The sequence below is a fragment of the Selaginella moellendorffii genome, unplaced genomic scaffold (assembly GCF_000143415.4).
Source record: "Selaginella moellendorffii unplaced genomic scaffold, v1.0 SELMOscaffold_31, whole genome shotgun sequence".
Lineage (NCBI taxonomy): Eukaryota > Viridiplantae > Streptophyta > Lycopodiopsida > Selaginellales > Selaginellaceae > Selaginella > Selaginella moellendorffii.
Window position 1 is genome coordinate 1707477 of NW_003314292.1, and position 18346 is coordinate 1725822.

At 47.7% G+C, this 18346-nt stretch overlaps 4 protein-coding genes and 1 non-coding gene across 5 annotated transcripts; 3 read left to right on the forward strand and 2 right to left on the reverse strand.

Moving 5' to 3' along the window:
* Nucleotides 1–4266: 4266 nt before the first annotated feature.
* Nucleotides 4267–9158, reverse strand: LOC9649348. The gene is made up of 7 exons (XM_024681532.1): nt 8927–9158; nt 8445–8452; nt 8221–8256; nt 6386–7997; nt 5891–6326; nt 5300–5834; nt 4267–5245 (listed from the first exon to the last, which is right to left on the reverse strand). Exons 1-7 carry the CDS (start codon nt 9156–9158, stop codon nt 4370–4372), a joined length of 3735 nt encoding a protein of 1244 aa, XP_024537300.1. The 3' UTR covers nt 4267–4369.
* TRNAA-AGC lies at nt 8772–8844 on the forward strand. The gene has a single exon. It is a non-coding gene; the product is annotated as a tRNA-Ala (tRNA).
* Nucleotides 9159–9246: 88 nt separating the features above from the next.
* Nucleotides 9247–11091, forward strand: LOC112348640 (pentatricopeptide repeat-containing protein At2g33680-like). Its single transcript, XM_024681533.1, has one exon. It carries the CDS (start codon nt 9247–9249, stop codon nt 11089–11091), a length of 1845 nt encoding a protein of 614 aa, XP_024537301.1.
* A 1738-nt stretch (nt 11092–12829) lies between these two features.
* Nucleotides 12830–14760, reverse strand: LOC9649769 (probable magnesium transporter NIPA4). Its single transcript, XM_002976734.2, has 9 exons — nt 14342–14760; nt 14208–14264; nt 14055–14145; nt 13825–13985; nt 13612–13739; nt 13409–13546; nt 13256–13348; nt 13084–13201; nt 12830–13024 (listed from the first exon to the last, which is right to left on the reverse strand). Exons 1-9 carry the CDS (start codon nt 14502–14504, stop codon nt 12924–12926), a joined length of 1050 nt encoding a protein of 349 aa, XP_002976780.1. The 5' UTR covers nt 14505–14760; the 3' UTR covers nt 12830–12923.
* Nucleotides 14761–14923: 163 nt separating this feature from the next.
* Nucleotides 14924–17823, forward strand: LOC112348641 (pentatricopeptide repeat-containing protein At3g12770-like). Its single transcript, XM_024681534.1, has 3 exons — nt 14924–14995; nt 15046–17689; nt 17742–17823. The coding sequence occupies exons 1-2, from the start codon at nt 14924–14926 to the stop codon at nt 17623–17625; spliced, it is 2652 nt and encodes an 883-aa protein (XP_024537302.1). The 3' UTR covers nt 17626–17689; nt 17742–17823.
* The last annotated feature ends 523 nt before the right edge of the window (nt 17824–18346 follow it).

An 18346-nucleotide genomic window follows, 5' to 3' on the forward strand; every position in this document is an offset into this window, starting at 1 on the left:
CTATGAGAAAATTCAGATGGAAAAACATCAAAAAACTCTTTAAATACATTCTGTGCTACTGCCTCTCTCATACACATGCCTTAGTCCTTGAAGCCAGGAATAAATAACAAATAATTCAAATGTAAATAATCCATTATGACAAGTATATTTTAAAGATGTAATGAAGAGCATAACATTTGAAGGCTAAACCCTTTTTCAAACCGCACATCCTTAATGCCATTATACTTTAGTAAAATGTGCTTAATGTTCCACTTTATTTCTGAATCCATCTTTGCTAACCATAACATCCCAAAAATAAAATCTATATAATGAATTTCTGCAAGATAAAAAGTTTTCATAAGTGTAATCTTGCCAACCAACATTTTTAACCTCTCCATATAAACATTGAAATGTTATGAAGGGGTAATTACACCTTCCACTATATATTGAAAAACTTCTTATATAACTAAGTTATGTTCTTCAATAAACTTTACTGAAACAAAGTTGTCATCACTCCCATTAACTAATAAAATTTACATTAGATAACCACAGAACACACCTTTTAGCATCAAAATTAATACACAATTATCCTTAATTTACATCTTATTCCACACATAGCTAAGTTAACAAATAATGATTAAAAACATCTTCTTCCAATCAAAATAGTTTACTTAATCATCTTTATAGTGTAAATTTTGCAACTTCTTAGTATCTATTAAAAGATTGACCATTTTTCTTGTTCTACTATTTATTCTTCAATTGTTGACAATTAATCTTCTAGTGTCTAAACATGTTGCAATGATGATAATTTTGCTTATAATTTTCACAAAGAATTTTATTTTTTCAATTGAAAAACTCTTTCAATTTTTGCAAATTTGTCCTTGTTACTTTTAAGTCAACAAGTTGCATCAAATAATTCCTCAAACTTTTTTAGGTTAGAAATGACATAAATGTTGCTTCATGCTCTTCCATTAATAGAGTAAGACTTGTTCTAATTTGAATTATTCATTGGAACACAACTAATTAAGTTAGTAAGCTTCTTAATATAGTCCTTGAGTGTTATTTTCCTTTGTTAAAATGTTAAAGTTCTATGCAAACATTTTCCATATTATAGTGAGGGGTAAGATATAAATAAGAAGTAGCCTTAAACTCATTGTAGTAGATATTGATAGTTTGTTATCTACAATACAAAACTCTTTAAGCCAATTCCACCATCAAAGACATATATTAAATAAAATCATTGAAATAATAATTAAAGCTTTTGCATATGGAGTTTCTTTGGCAATTAAGAACTTTTTCACATTGGCTAACCAAGCCACAAATTCACACCACTAGCATCAGAAAAAGTTGGAATCTTAATTCAATCTACTAAAGAAGGCCATCACAACAAACTCCTTTAATACCAATGTTAAGACCTAGTTCTAAATAATAAAAATTAAGAGGCTTAGCCTTGTTTTGAAGTTCCTTACCACTTGTCATAAATATGATTATGCGTATTGAAATTATTTGTTAGCAAGTCTTTTACTGCCACGAATGTAAAATGTCACTATTGTTGGTTCCCTTAGTTAATTCATTTTGTTTAAATAAGTATCTACACTTGGTTGGATCTATAATTGAGCATACTTAGCTTAGTTTATTTCTCTTTTGCCTTATCTTGTATTGGTTTGATAAAAACCTTTGCATACTGTGCATCAATATTATTATATGATATCTTATTATGTCTACTAAACAACATTTAACCCATATTAAACACATAGTCAAAGTTGGCCCTTAACATAAAAAGCATTGCAAGACCTTGTAAATAATATATGAATGAATAAATGACTGAAACAGTCACGCCAAGAAGAAAAATCTTCAATGAGGTAAAGGCTTTGTGATTTTATACTCAACAAAGTCTTTGATCTCAAAGACTCCTGAAGATATCCATTCTGAGCATAGCCTCCTAACATGGTGCTCCAAGAAATTTAAATCTCTCTCACTAAACATGTTCTTAGCCACCAATTTAGTTGAATAGAAATTAATGGCTCTACAGCAATGCCATAACTATAAACCAAGTGTGACTTGAGTCTTACCCTCCATGCTGCACTTCCTTGGATTCTCATCTCATCAAACAGAGTTTTCAAGAAAAAAAAAGAAAAAAAAAGAAAAAAAAAATAGCTCACCTCACCTGGAACAAAGACAAGTTTCTTTGTAGCTGTGACTCAAAAAGCTCAACGATGATCTTGTAGTAATCCCCGAGATCACTGTCTGTGTCGTTAGCATCCAGTAGTTTCAGCAAATCCGTTGGCGAGCAAACTTGAAAGCCGTGTTGGTGTTTGTATTTGATGAGCTCCCCGTTGTATAGAAGATAGATAACCACCTCATCAAAAGTTGATATCGAAATCATAGATACAATCAAGATGGCTGTTTCTTTTCCCATGAGCTTGGAGATTTCTTCAATTTATGACTCGTCGTCCATGTCAAACTCCATCGAGTTCTCACGATCCCCTTCTTTGCAGACTAGAAATAGCGTGTCTCTTGCATGGCTCCTATCAGACCTGATCACTGCTCACTTGATCTCGTTGGCTTCCAGTAGGATCATCTGCAGTCCCTTGAAGTAGGCCTTGAGTGACTCTATATTATAGATCCTCCCTGTGCTCAAACAGCCCAAGTTTCCATCCATTGACAGCCAATACCTAGATTGCTACATTGGAAGAGGAGGAGTAGTGGACGGCCAGTCTTTTGAAGCACAGCATGGATTCCTGGAGAGCTCCCTGGAACAAGCAAAAACAGGAATGCTACGTTACTTTGCTGCGAGTGAACTTGGCAATGCGGACAGTGACAAGAAAAAAAGCCGAGAATATTTGGAGAGGGCGAAACGCTATGCTCCTCAAGTCAGTAACGAGGAGCTCATCACCGACGTCATCTCCTGGCAGTTCGACGCTCTCATATCGCAGGATTTGTTCCAAGAGGCAAATGAGATCCTCCAGGAACTTCGAAAGGTTACAAGCAGCTTCTCCAACTTGGTGGTGTTTGGACAAGGTGTTGTAGCACTCCTAGAAGGATATCTCAAACCTAAACCGGTTCGTGATCTCTCTCTGTTTCTGAGGAAGCTCTTAGATTTATTATCTAAGCTCTATTGTTTTCACCGTCTCTGGAGTACTTCTCGACTGATCCACTCGTCCTCGGCCATCAGATTGCTTAGAAGATTGGTGACTTGGACAACATTCATTGGGCCCAAGTGTTTATAGACGATTGAGATCTTTGTCGTACGTAACTTCGATGCCTTCTTCGATATGGGACCTTGCATCTTCCGCGTCGACCCGGCCTTCTTGGAGCATTGTTATCTCGCACCTGGCTTCCCTGTACAAGTCGTAGGCAGCAAAGCAGACGTTCAATGGTGTAGCAGTGGAGATGAAGAACAACATGAGTATGAAGAACTTGGTGAACCTGTCATATCGGATATGGTTGAGGAACAACGTAAAGCAGCAGGACGATGCCAATTCTTCCGCAAGCTTGTCACTGAGATTCACCATGAATTTTGCCAGTGTTCTTCTAGCCTCGGGATACACGGAGACCACCTCTTTCGAATCATCACCTTACTTCTGCTTGATCTTCGCTTTCATCATGCTAACCAGAGCTGCCTGATCGAGAGCGATCTTTGCTTCCTGAAGCTCACCGAGCTGTGACAGAGTCTTCAGCATCCAATACGAAGCTATGGCCTTGTACTCTACATCAAGAGCTTCTGCTGTGGGCTTGGCAACTTGGAAGCATTTTAGAGCGCCTTCTCCATCATCCCGCTGAATGATCGATCCAAGGTTCGTGGCAACCTCAGCAAATCTGATCTTGCGGAATCGAGGCAAGAGGTGAACAGTGCTTTTTCCTGATGGCGTGTTGCCACCTGAAACGCTGCGAGTGCCTGTGGATCCTCTTCTTGTTGCTGTTGGCTGTTTGCAAAGCACTCCAGCAGAAACACTGAGAGGCTATCCGGCTCCAAATCTTCGCTTGAGAAGTGATTGATGACGCCTTGGAGAAGCTTGGTACTCCACAGAAATCCATCGGCATCGCCCTGCTTCAAACAGATGAAATGGCAGTCAGCAAAGCTCTTGACAGTAGGCTTGAGATCTTGCTTGCTCTTGGACAACTCGTCGAGCAAAAGAACAGCTCGTTTCAGGCAAGATGAACAAGAACTCTCCTCCGTTTCTCCCAAGCTTGGCTTATTCAATTGTATAAACTGTTAAATGAAAAATCCTTCCACAATGTTCACTACGTGAAAGAAAACGATGTGAATTAAAAAAAGATGTTGGAAGCTTATCTACAATGGCCATTTTCTGTCCACTTGCTGAAGAAAAGAAGTTCGAGAACGGCAGAGAAACTTCACCAAAATAACGCTTGGAGCGTGCGACTTCATTCACACTGTTGATACTAGAGTTGTGAAGGGACTCCCCGAGACGAAGAAAGCTGCCCAATGCCTCACGTCGTAAAGCTTTTGGCAGCCATCGTCAGCCTCGATCATCTCCACAGCAGCCTTTTGGAGAGCACTCCCAATGTCCATCCCTTCTTCCACCAGATTACCATACATCTTCTCCATGAGCACCTGAGTGGACTCGTCCTTCACGTTCCAAAGTGATATCACCACGGACGGAACTCCGGAGATGTGGAACGATCTCGGCAGCGCCAGGATTCCCTCGGCAAACACTCTCCCGATTCCTGAGTTGCAGGCGCTGAGAACCGCAGCTGATGCTCGAAACGGACCCTGTCCTGCAAGCTCTACGACTTCATCCCCTGTGAGCCTGTCCGAAACCGACGCTGTTGTGAGAGCTCTCACGAGGCACTCCTCAAACTCGGAAGATCGAGCTGACTTTGCAAGGTCGTCTCGATGCTCTTCCGGCACTGCCAAAACGAGAGCTCCATCTGGAAAGTCCGCGGTAACTGTACCGTGGCTTGCGATGTGAATCCAATCACTTTCAGGAAGCTGCTGCAGCACAAGATCTTTCGTTGCATCAGCTTCGCACAGCAAGTTGACGACGCTCCCTGTGTTGGCTCTCTTCAGAAACGACTCCACCATCTCTGCTTCTTTCGTTGCATAATACAGATCTTTGCTGGGATTGCCAACCACCAGAGATGACGAAGTTTGTGATTTCTGCTTCTGCTGCCGTAGGACCCGTCTTCTCTTGTCACAATGGTTCAAGAGCCTCAACGAGGAAACTGTGGCTACAGCATATCTCTGGATCAAGTAGTTGTCGTCTTCATCGATCATGGCGCCGAAAGGAACAAGGGAAACATCCTGCATTGATCATATGAATTTGAGATCCATACAAGTGAAAAGAAGAAAGTTTACCTCGGTTGGAACAAATATGAGCCTCTTGGGCTGAATGCTTTCCAGTCGAGACTCGAGAGGCTTGACGATAATGTCGTAGTAGTCCCTGAGAGCGCTGTCTGCGTCGTTGTCCTTCATGAGCTCCAGCAAATCTGATGGCGAGCAGACTTGGAAACCATACCGTTTTCTGAAATCGACGAGCTCTCCATCATGCAACAGATACGTAGCCACCGAGCTAAACGCTGCTGTTGAAAGGTGTGATATGACTACAATGGCTGTGTCCTTTCCCATGAGTTTGGAGATTTCTTCAACTTCTAACCAGGCTCTGTCGTCGTCCATGTCAAACTCTGTCGAGTTTTCGCGATCTCCTTCCCGGGTGACCAGAAACAACATGTCTCTTGCATGGCTCCTCTCAGACCAAATCATTGCTCGCTTGAATTCGTTTGCTTCGAAAAGGACCATCTGCACTCCTTTGAAGTAGACTTTGATCGATTCTATATTACTGATCCTTCCCGTGCTGACATACCCGAAGTTTTCATCCACTCGCAGCCAATGCCTACGAATGCAACATTTAGAAAGAGAGGAAAGACACAAAATATGAACAATACCAACCTGAGTGCTTGCTCCAACTTTTGGACAGCATCTCTGGTGAAGCCCATCTTCCACAGCAGAAAACCATGGGAGCAAAGAACCGGAGGAACAGCAGTACCTCGCAGAAACGTGGCCTCTGCAAGCTGAGTTGCTTGTGTCATGAATTCGTTTACGAGTGAAGTAGGCGACGCGATTTGATCGTCCTCTTGAGACAAGTATGCATGTGCCAGGTGAGCCATCTTCATCCAAACTCTAGCTTCAAAAACCTCCAGTCTACCATGTAGTTCGATCTCCCTATGATCACGTTTCAGAGCTTGGAGCAAGTGCGCGATCTGTGATTCCTGTTGTTCGAGATCTCCTTCCTCTTCAAGCTTATCCAGCTCTTTTAACGACTCTAGAATCTCGTCGAACTCCAACTGTGCCTCATCGTAGAGCTCAATTCCCAAATGAGGAATTCCTGTAGGAAAGAATGGTAAGAAAGCAGAAGAAGAAAAGAAAAAAATAAAACACGCATACCTTTCGACGAGTTTTTCACAAAATTTTCAATCGCGGTGGAAGCGCTGCTAAAGCTGCGTTGCAAACATGCCCTGCCAAAGTAAGACACTGTGCGTTTGTTCTCGCCGCACATATACGTGACCAGTGCCGCCGGGTATGGAGTTTGTAGAGGTTCCAAAAGTTGGACAGCTCGTTGGAAATGTAGGAAGCTGCCGGAATGATCTCCCCAAGCAACCTTGAGATGCCCTTCCATGAGCGCCACAACACCTTCACCAAAGACCACGCTGGAGAAATGGCTGCTGTTGATCATCTTCTCAAGCTCCTGGCGAAGCTCACTTGCATTTTGGAACATCTGGCGCTCTATGAGAAGAACGAACAGCTCGAGCATGACGTCGATTATGAGCTCTTCGTTGCCGGTTTGGAGAGCGCAGTGTTTTGCGCTGTCCAGGTACTCCTGCCTTGATTTCTTGTCACTGCATGCATGGCCTAGCGTATACGCAGCAAAGTAACGCAGCATTCCTGTCTTTGCCTGTTCCAGGGACTTCTCCAGAAGTTCATACTGTGTTCTGGAAAATCTGCCATCGATTGTTCCCTTTCTTCCAACGTAGTAATATGCCCAAGCCTTGTTGTCTTCGTTCTCGTATTTCTCGAAACATGCTGCCAGTCGAGAAACCATAGCTTGTGTGTCTCCTGTGATCTCGCGGCTGATATAGTTGTCCAGAAACACTCCGGCCCAGTAAATGCTGTCTAAGTCATCCATCTTCAACGCGATTTCATGGCCAAGTACGAGAGAGTCGAGACCAGTGTCATATCCTTCTTCGATATGGGCCCTTGCATCTTTGGCGTCGTTCCAGTTTTCTTGGAGCTTTAGTATCTCCAGTCTCGCTTCTCTGTAGAAATCATATGCAGCGAAGCATACATTCAATGGTGTAGCGAGTACCTCTGGATCTGGCCGAGATGGCAGCATCAACATGGAGAACTTGGTAAAGTTGTCATAGCGAATAAACTCGAGGAGGAACAAGGTAGAGCAGCAGGACGACTCCAACCTTTCCGCAAGCTTATCGTTGAGATTCACCATGAAGTTTGCCAGTGTTCTTCTAGCCTCAGCATACACGGAGACCACCTCTTTCCCAGCTTGGCCTTCCTTCTGCTTGATCTTCGCTTTTACCATGGTAACCAGAGCTGACGAGATTACCGATCCAGTGAACACCTGATCTAGAGCAATATTTGCTTCTTGAAGCTGTGCCAGAGTCTTCATCATCCAGTACGAAGCTATGGCCCTGTACTCTACATCCAGACCTTCTGCTATGGACTTGGCAACTTGGAAGCATTTTAGAGCGCCTTCTCCACCATCCTGCTGAATGATCAATCCAAGGCCCATGGCAGCATGATACCTCAGAAAATCTGATCTTGCGGAATCGAGGCAGGAGTCGAACAGAGCTTTGTCCCGATGGAGTGCTGCCACATGAAACGCTGACAGTGCCTGTGGATCTTCTTCTTCCTGCTGCTGGTCGTTTGCAAAGCACTCCAGCAGAAATACCGAGAGGCTCTCGGGCTCCAAATCCTTTTCTGAAAAGTGACCGATGACGCCTTGGAGGAGCTTGGTGCTCCACAGAAATCCATCGGCATCTCCCTGTTTCAGACAGATGAAATGGCAGTCAACAAAGCTCTTGACAGCAGCCTTGAGATCTTGCTTGCTCTCAAACAACTCTTTCAGCACAAGAACAGCTCGTTTCAAGCAAGACGAACAAGAAGTCCCCTCCATTTCTTGCTCGAATCTTGCAGCTGTATCTATTTGACCCGCAAGTAGCTCTTTAAACTATTCATCACATGCATCGTGCTCAATGCAAGCTTACCCTTTGACTCGGGCGAGAAAGGCTGGAAAAACGCTTCTACAAAGAAAAACAAACGTTGATTGTGAAATGGAAAGATGAAGGAATGAAACCACTTGCCTGGAAGCTTTAGCACAGAACAATGGAAAGGAAGAATTTCCACAGGCTATCGGCCGAGAAAAATGATCCATCAGAATGTCAATGCCTGAACAAAATACGATCTACAAGAACAAATTGAAGATCAGTACCAGCGAAACTTAACATGATCACATCCAAGATCGCATTAAAGCTGAAAAAGCTTTCACAATGCTTCTGAACGAAAAAAAAGAGTTGATCGTGAAATGAGAAGATGGCCAAAGGGCAGAACGATTTTGAAAGGAAGAATTTCCACAGGCTACCGGGGAGAACGATCCATCAGAATGCCTGAAAAAAATAATAAGATTCTTGATCTGCATTTCAACAAAATCCTCCAAAATGCTGCTTACATCCAAGATCGCGAGTTGAAGAGCGCCATTTCGGCCCATGGATGGAGGAAACGAAAATAAAAAGAAGAACCATTTTCATCTTTGTGTTAAGGGGATGTAGCTCAGATGGTAGAGCGCTCGCTTAGCATGCGAGAGGCACCGGGATCGATACCCGGCATCTCCAAATTCTCTTGGAGAGCACCGTTTTGACGACTTGCGTTGACTATACTTGACCAGGTCCACTAGAGGAGTGGAAGAGCCCTAACTTATGATCAAGAGCTTGTCGCGCTTGAATTTGGGATTGGGCGGGCAATGCCGGCGCTCCAGCTGTGAATCCAGGCACGGCGCCCCAGCGGACAAGGTGAGAGTCACAATCTTGGCGCGATTGAGAGCCGCTAGCAGCGCCCGGGATCTAGACAGGGGAAGACTCGCGCACGCCGACGCCATCGCCAGCGGCATCGATTCCAATGCCTTCGTCGCTAGCAGCCTCGTCAACATGTACGCCAAATGCGGATGCCTGCCGGAAGCCCGGAAGATTTTCGAGAGGATGGACAAGCGCGATGTGGTGTCTTGGAACACATTGCTCATGGGGTATGCGGAGAATGGCCGTGGCGACTTGGCGCTGGAGATTTTCTCGCAGATGGACGCGCAGGGCATCGAATTGAACAGGCTGAGCTTCCTTGGCGCTTTCAAGGCTTGCATTGCTGTGGCCGGGAAAGAAGTGGGGATTCTCGTGGATGGAAAGGTCGTGAAGGTCGAATCGCTGGGCATCGGCATGCGTATACACGCGAAAATCTTGAGAAGCTTGAGAAGAAGAGGACGCCATCAGCAGGAAGACGAAGATATCAAGCTTCCAAACACAGTGATCGACATGTACTCCAAGTGTGGGAGCTTGAGAGATGCTTTCATGGTTTTCGAGAGGATGCCATGGCACAGCGTCATCTCTTGGACAGTGCTGATGCTCGGCTTTGTGGAGAATGGGGAGGAAGAGCTGGCGTTGGAGCTCTTTGACAAGATGACAGAGATGGAACTTTTAGAGCCGGACGATCGAACTTTCGTTGCTGCTATCAAGGCCTGTGCTGCTCAAGCCGAGAAAGAAGCTGGAGTGGAGATCAGTGCCAAGCGAATCAAGCTAAAGTTTCTGGAGAAAGGGATGGAGATCCACGCTCGAGCTCGAGCTCAAGGCCACTACGACACGGACGTGTTCGTAGGAAACGGTCTTGTGGATCTATATGCCAAGTGTGGAAGCATGCTCGACTCTCGCCGGGTCTTTGAGAAGATGGTCACGCACGATGCCATCTCCTGGACCTCGCTGATGCTCGGCTACGATGACAACGAAGAACAAAAGTTGGTGCTGGAGCTCTTCGAAGCCATGGACTGTCCACCGACGGTTCTCTCGTTCGTGGCGGCGTTCAAGGCTTGCTCGAGCCTGGCAGCGGCGGAAGCTGGAGTTTCACTGGATGAGAAGCTCGTGGTGAAGCTGGAGATCCTCGACAAAGGCATGGCTCTTCACTCCCGAGCCGAGAGAGCCGGCTTCGACCGTGAGATCCTGGTGGTGAACACGCTGGTGAACATGTACGCGAGCTGTGGAAGCATGGCCGACGCTCGCCGGGCTTTCGACAGATCCTCGCAGCGCGATCTAGTTCTCTGGACGTCACTCATGGTGGGATACGTTCAAAACAGCCAAGGATCACAGGCACTGGAGATTTTCACGCGCATGAAGCAGGAAGTTCGTGGTTTCTCCGCGGATCCTCGGACTTACTGCGCTGCTCTCAAGGCCTGCGGCTCCTCCGCGGGGATCGGACTCGCCACTGCCATCCACGCCGACCTCTGCCGCTACTGGAGCTTCATCGAGCACGATCCAGTTCTCGCAACCACCCTGCTGGATTCCTACTGCAAATGCGGCAGCGTGCTCGACTCCCAACTCGTTTTCGATCTTCTTCCAGTGGCTGACTCGGTTGCCTGGACTGCTCTCGTCGCAGGATATGGCCGCAGGGGAGACACAGCCAGAGTTTTCGCGCTGGTGGACGCTATGATCGAGCAAGGCGTGGAGCTCAACAAGGTAACCTTTCGTTGCGTTCTCACGGCTTGCAGCCATGCAGGGCTCGTCGCTCGAGGGAAGTGCTACTTTGCGAGGATGACGAGCGAGTTTGGGATAGCTCCCGGGATCGAGCACTACGTTTGCATGATCGATCTCTTGAGCCGGGCCAACGAGCTCGAAGCCGCGGTGGAGATGGTGCACAGGATGCCATTCAAGCCCAATGCGATGGCATGGATGGTGCTCTTGGCCGGGTGCCAGAAGTGGAAGAACGTAGAGATCGGGAGAGTTGCGTATGAATCGCTGGTGGAGCTCGACAGGAACAACGCTGCGGTGTATGAGATCATGTCAAACATCTTTCGAAGCACATCAAAAAATTCTCTGGTGGATTGACGTAACCGGCTCTAGTTGACCTGTTTGACAAGAGTTGAACGGGTTTGACCGGCCCGGGCCTTGGTGAGACGTTTTATTTGCGGGGATCGAGGAAGAAGATTTTTACCGCTAGTTCTAAGGATAAGAATTTACGTACAGTGGAAGTTCCAGATCGTGATTTGCTCTGAATCGTCGAGATTGTCTGGCCCGTTGTCTGGGAATTCGTCGCTGCCAGTGCCAGGCCATTCTGGCCGGAAGTCGAGATGATCGTCGTCCCAAGCCACGCTCGCCAGCCAATCCGATCCGGAAGAGCTCCCCTCGAACGATTCATCCACCACCTCGAAGTGCTCCAGGAACTTGGATCCTGGCGGCGGCGCCGGGGCTGCTGGTGGAGGCCCGTGATCGTTGTTGCCAGAGCTGGGAAGCTGGAGGAGACTCTGATGGTGCTTGAAGCTCTCGGTTTGATCGAGGCGAGGAGCTGGAGGGAGCTGGATGGATCCGGAGAGCTGCTGGTAGCCATGGCGGAAATTGGCAGTACTAGTCGAGAAGCTCGCGGACGAGGATGATGCGCGGACCACTTGCGCGGAGCTCAGGCTCTCCACCACTCTGGCGTACATCTCCGTCACGCGATTGGATCGCTGCTGGAGCGAGAAATTCACGGACGAGGCCATGGACGATCGCGAGGCGAGGAAGAGAAGATCCAGTGGCGACGACGGGGACGACGCCGGGGAGAAGGAATTGATCGATTGCCGCTGAAGCTGGAGCTGCTGGTGGTGGCGGTGATGATCCAGGCGATGCTCCAGCTTGAATCTCTTGGCTGGATTGGCTGCCGATTGATCCATCCCTGCCAAGGACGTCGACGATGGATGATCGGTCGTCTTGTTCTTGCTATCGGGGAGATTGAGATGGGCTTCCGGGCCATAGAGCCGCTTGGCAGCCTCATCGTAGGCTCGCGCCGCCTCGTCCGCTGTGGCAAACGATCCAAGCCATAGCCGCGATCGCTTCTTGGGCTCGCGAATCTCCGCGACCCATTTCCCCCACGTCCTCTGCCTCACACCTCGATACGTGCACGACGCATTCTCCGGCCCGCCCTTGCCCCTCATCGATCCCTTCTTGCTGATGATCCCGGCGCTCGATCGATCATCTATCACTCAATCGATCTCCACCAAATCGCCGCCCCTTGTCTCGCGATCGGGGGCAGTGGCGACGCGCTCGCGATCGAGACAGGATCAAGAATCATAGGGAGAATGTGTCGCTGCAGAGAAAGCACCAAGAACAATGGCCCCCTCTGGGCGACTCCAGAAGAAAAAGGGAGAATCCATGTTTCTGACGTGGCACTTTGCGCGAATGGCACGCTGGAAAGTTTCTCTACGTGTCATTCCTTATGGCCTGACACGTCAGGGAATAAGCGCGGCATCTTCCACTTGTCCGCTGATGTGGAGCTAATCATCAGTGCCCGCTTTTTACCCCGCCAGGAGTCACGTTTTTACCCAACGTGTTCACGAGCGCATCAATCATCACATGCATGAATTTCTTCTCTCGAGCCGTATCGCATACATGGTAAATAAACAGTAGATACGCCTGTCAGACCATGGAATGGAATGGTAATTTGGCAACGTAGCGTAGAAGCCCGTCACTGGCCTTCACGGGGGCGGCATCGAAGCACGGGCATGCCCGTCAGTGAAGTTTTATACGATCTTCCCATGGTAACTAAAAGAAAAGGGCCACACGGGAAACGCCGTGACACCGTTGGGAAATCTTCCATGCCAATCTGTAAAGAACAATCGCATTACTACCAAAAATTCTTACTGTACAAATGCGTGAAAAATTCCTTTGTATGAATTTTTTTTCCTTCATTGACGCCTCATTGGCATCTCTTCGCCGGGCGCTTCCACGTCTTGCTTAGAGCTCGTCGGAGAAGAATATATATGAGAGGGAAGGTTGGTGTAAACACCTGCGATAAGAGAGACATGAGATAATTGGCTATGGAAACCATGGAGAAATCTATCATACCCATCGAGTTGTCCTTGCCATAGTCTTTCGTTACGTGCAGCAAATAGGTGCCTGACAGTATGGTGATGAAACCAGAAATCTCGGAGACAATATTTCGAGGGCTCTGTGTATCCCAGTCCTGGAATAGGAATAGCAGCTTGTGATAAAGGAAAACATCGAGTGAACTTCTCACCTTGAACATAATCACGCTAGCAACAATCGTGAACGTCGTGAACATTACATAGTAGATTGGTGACACAACCGCTGTGTTGAATGTGTCAAGAGCCTGGACGAAGCTTTTAGATCTGTATTGCAAGCAATGCAAGAAAAGAATAAAATGCCTTGCCTTGTTGAGGTAGTTCATCTGAGTGACCACACAGGTGACAAGAACCATTCCAAACACCCACGTTTGCGAGTAAATAAGCTGATTAGAGCCCTGGAATGTAAGCTTGATGGCGATTCCCAGAGCTTTTGCACTCATGACCTGGTGTGAGAGCAAGCTCGTAAGTCTAAACCAAAAGCAGAAAGGAAAGAAGAACGCGAACTTACGGAAAGAGATCCCATCAAGGAGCAGATGCCAACGTAGACCATAACTTGAGTTTGGCCGATTCGAGGCACAAAGTGAAACGTGAGCACGAGAACCACAGAAACGACTGCCAGTGCATAAAGCAAAAAAGCTGGGAAGCAAACGAGCTGGTTAGTTATTTCCACCTAAAAGGAAAAAAGAAAAGAGAAAAAGAAAAGAAGAGAACTTAAATCTACCTGGTTCTGTAGCAAGTTGCCAAACTTCGTCCACTGAATTCATGATACGTTCTTCGGGAGCATTTAAGACAATCCCCACGGATCCAACCACACAGAGAAGACATCCTAGAATTCCCAGTCCAGCAAGCTTCTCCTTGAGCATGATATCCGCTAGAATCGCACTGCATATCACAAACCAGCGAGTTATAAATCCAAAAACTAGTGGCGATCGTCTCGAGCAGCATACACACCTGACGATGATGCTGAGTGCTCCCAAAGGAGTGACGAGAACCGCTGGTGCAAATGCATAGGCAGCAAAATTTGCAATCTCGCCGACGATCACTGCGAAAAAGAAATTCACGCATAGGTTAGTAGAGAAGTTTAGAGTTTTGCTGCTCACGTACTCGTGATCATGCCAGACCACCATAGCGGCTCCAATAAATAAGAATAACCTCCCACTCCTGCAAGATTTGGTTTTAGATCGAATGTAAATTCAATCCATGATCGAAGAAAACTAAAGATAAAACCATGGAGGTACCTGCTCGTACTCCTGAGGCGCCCGCTTTCTTCAATCCCTTCTTCTTCATGATAAAGCTGGAGCCAATAAACACACTAGACGAAAGGGCTAGAATGAGCCCTACGTGATTGGTCTCTCTCCTCACCGGCTCTTCCACAACATTACCAAATTCCAATCCCGCCATAGCTGACCGACGATCGCTTGCTCGCTACATCCTGATCGATTCACCAGCGTCTGGATCTCGGTGGATAGATCCAATCCATGGCGTCCTAAAACCCTTCCCTGCTCGAATGCTGACCGATTCTCCCTTTCCTTGCCTCGAATCTATTGCGCCAGGATGGATTGGAGCTCCGCGCACGCAGCGATCATGGATTCACGCCTCGTCCCATAGCCGCCCTGTGAGAAAGTTTTGAGTTCTCTACGATCGTACCTAGCTGTCCAGAAAATAAAAAACGACTATTAAAAATTTCGAGGAATATGCTTGCATGCCGCTCCAAAAATTCCCTGCGGCCAAGATTTTGCCACGTGGAGTTAAAGCTGGCGGGAAAGAAATTTGAAACATTAGGGCTCTTGGGACATAAATCTTAGGGCACATGGAAGTGAATGAGGGTTTGGCTGAAATGCTCGGCGACAGCAACGCGATTCGGGGCGGAATTTTGGATCCAGCGATACGATGTGAGTGAAATCTGTGCTCTGCGCTCTTGATCTGTCGCTTTTCTGTCCAGTGGTACGCTCTCTCGAGGCTGAGATCGTTCCTCAAGTACTCCGGCAATGAGGCCGCCAGGGATGGGGATAATCACGCATTGCAGAACGCACCCGGGATTCCGGAGCTGCTGGTCGCATCTAAGGCCTGCAGCTGCTCCAGAGATCTCGAGATCGCCAGGAAAATCCACACACAGGCGTGTGATGGATCGAACATCTACTTGGCGACCAGCCTGGTGGATATGTTCGCCAAATGCAGGAGCATGATCGATGCCTGTGCCGTCTTCGACCGGATGCCTTGTCACAACGTCGTCTCGTGGACAGCGCTAGTTCTTGGGTATGTGGAAATTGGGAAAAATGCTGTGGCTTTGGAGGTTTTCACGAGAATTGCTGCTCCAGATGCTTTGAGCTTTGTTGCGGCACTGGTTGCTTGCGCGAACTTGGCTACGGCTGCTTCGGACGACGGTCACCAGCTCAACCAAGACAAGCTCCAGTTCTTGGAAACGGGAATGGCACTTCACTCCCGAGCTCTCCAAGCTGGTTACGACGAATCCATTGTTTCGCTGGCGAATACACTCATCAGCATGTATGCCAAGTGTGGAAGCTTGGTCGACGCAAGGATGGTTTTTGATCGGGCTCCGCAGCACACTGTGGTGTCTTGGAACGCATTGATAGCTGGATATGTTGAGAACGGAGAGGAGGAACTGGGATTGGAACTATTCTGGTGGATGGTCCAGCAGCACCAGCATTGTCTACCGGACTCTCGGACACTTGTTGCTGCTCTTACAGCTTTCACCAGCTTGGTTTCAAAAGAAGACGGTGTTAAAGTCGATGGGAAGTTGGTCAAGCTCAAGGGAATGGAGCAAGCTATGGCGATCCACTCTCAGGCTGTACGAACTGGACAGGACAAACAAGTTTATGTTGCGAGCAGTATTATCAACCTCTACGCGAAGTGTGGGAGCATGGTAGACGCGATCTTGGCTTTCTACAGGATGGAAACTCGGGATGTAGTGTCCTGGACATCACTGATACTGGGATACGGGGAAAGCGGGGAAGGCGAACTCGGTCTAGAACTCTTTCGGCAGATGCAAGCTCAAGGGTGTTATCCCGACGCTCGGACTTACGTTGCTGTGCTGAGAGCATGCGGGGATTGTGCGGACCGAGACGAGAATGTGACACAGGTTGATGGAAAGCTGGTGAAGATCACGAGCTTGGAAAAGGCATTTCCTCTTCACTGTCAAGCTTCCAGGGACGGCTTCCTGGACAACGTATTCGTGGCGACTAGTCTGGTGGACGTCTATGCAAAGTGTGGAAGCCTTCTGGACGCTCGCATGGTGTTTGACAGGATGCAGTATCACAGTCCTGTGTCCTGGAATGCATTGATCCTGGGTTACGCCGAGAATGGTGATGCCGAGGTGGCCCTCGACATATTCTCGAGAATGAGAGCTCAAGACGGCTGCGAGGCAAACGACTCCCGAGCTTTCGTAGCGGCTTTGATAGCATGTGGGAGTCTGGTGGCACTTGAGCTTGGGAAAGTAGTTCATGGCGAAGTCCTTCGGCTTGGACTCGAGACAGATACTTACGTTGCCAATTGCTTGGTGGATTTCTACTCGAGGTGCGCTAGCATGGCCAGTGCTCATCGAGTGTTCGAGTCCATCAGTAGCAGCAGCAGGAACTTGGTGACTTGGAGTGCGTTGATGTGTGGCTACAGTCGTCGCGGGAAGACCGACATGGTATTTTCACTGTTTGAAATGCTCAAGAACGAAGGACACCGCGCAGATGGTATCACCTTCCTCGCACTTCTCACTGCTTGCAGTCACGCTGGTCTTGTAGAACGAGGAAAGAGGTACTTCCAGGAGATCCTCTCTTCACAGGAGACCAAGCCTTCAGCTCAGCACTACGACTGCATGGTCGATCTTCTAGGCCGGGCAAATTATCTCGACGAAGCAGTACTGCTGGTGAAGTCCATGCCTTACAAGCCGAACGTGGTAACTTGGAACGCTGTCCTGGGAGCCTGTCGGAAGTGGAAAAATGTGGAGCTTGGGAGGCTGGCATTCAATACACTGGTGGAGCTCAACGAGAAGCAAGCGTCCACTTATCTCACCATGGCAAGCATCTACGGAAGCGTTGGTATGTGGGAGGAGCAAGCCAAAATCTTGTCCATGAAGCGGCTCGCGAGGCCTTGGAAGGAGCCTGGTGTGAGCTGCTGGACGGATCATCATGGTGTGGTACACAGGTTCAGAGCTGGAGATTGCTCGCACGCTCAAAGTGAAGCTGTTGGAATCAAGCTCAAGCAACTACTGGTCCGAATGAAGGAAGGAGGCTATGTTGCCCAGCTAAGCAGTATTTCCTGTAACGTCTCGGACTGTCAGAAAGAGGAGGCTTTGTGCGAGCACAGCGAGAGGCTAGCCATTGCTTGTGCACTCATCAATACCGCTCCAGGTGCAGTCATTCGGATCGTAAAGAACTTGAGAGTTTGTGACGACTGCCACCAAGCGACTGCCGTTATCTCGGCGATCGAGCGGAGACGTATCATCTGCAGGGACTCGAGTCGCTTCCACGTCTTTGAAGGTGGGAAGTGCAGTTGTGGGGACTTTTGGTGATCCTTGTTATCTACGTCTGTGGAGTAATGGGCGGAGGTGGCAATCTAAGCTATCGCTTTCCAAGGTATTTTGTGACGTCTCTGGCTTTTAGTTTTTCACTTTTGGATCCATGGCAGGCATTGAAATTGAGGTTTGCAAGACCAAGTACATGGTAAAGCTAGAAAGTTTCCCGGGGAAAACTAAGGGGAACAATTTCCTTCTTGATGAAGAGTCCGCAAGTTCTCGTAAGTTCTTTTTGGTTGCATGGCTCCTTGGTAATAATGTGTCGATTGGAGGCTTCAGTTGCGAGGATCTTTTGCTGTGGAAGATGGATTTCAAGGCGTAAGCTGTTTGTATCTTTTATTTTCTAATTTTTGTTCACAGTTTATCGCTCAGCTTTCTAAAAAGCTGTTAAGTTCCCTCCAGAGAGTAGCTTATGGTTCTTTGCAGGTTCATTATTTGTGATGGCGTTCGTCCACTCCACTAGCTGCAAATCCCACGCATGATGGAAGCATTACCGGAGATAAGGTACACGGACGATCTTCCATAGTACGTAGCTCTCCCGCACCGTGGCTGCTCTCGAGGTAGGCCTTGAGCGAAAAAGGATATGGTGTCTCCAGGGACTCCAAGAGATTGATTGCTCTCTCGAAATGCAGGGATGTCTTTCTGGGGAATTCTCCCCAGGCTATCATGAGAGACCCTTCCATGTACTCCGCCGCGGCCTGTCCGAGTTTTTGGTGCG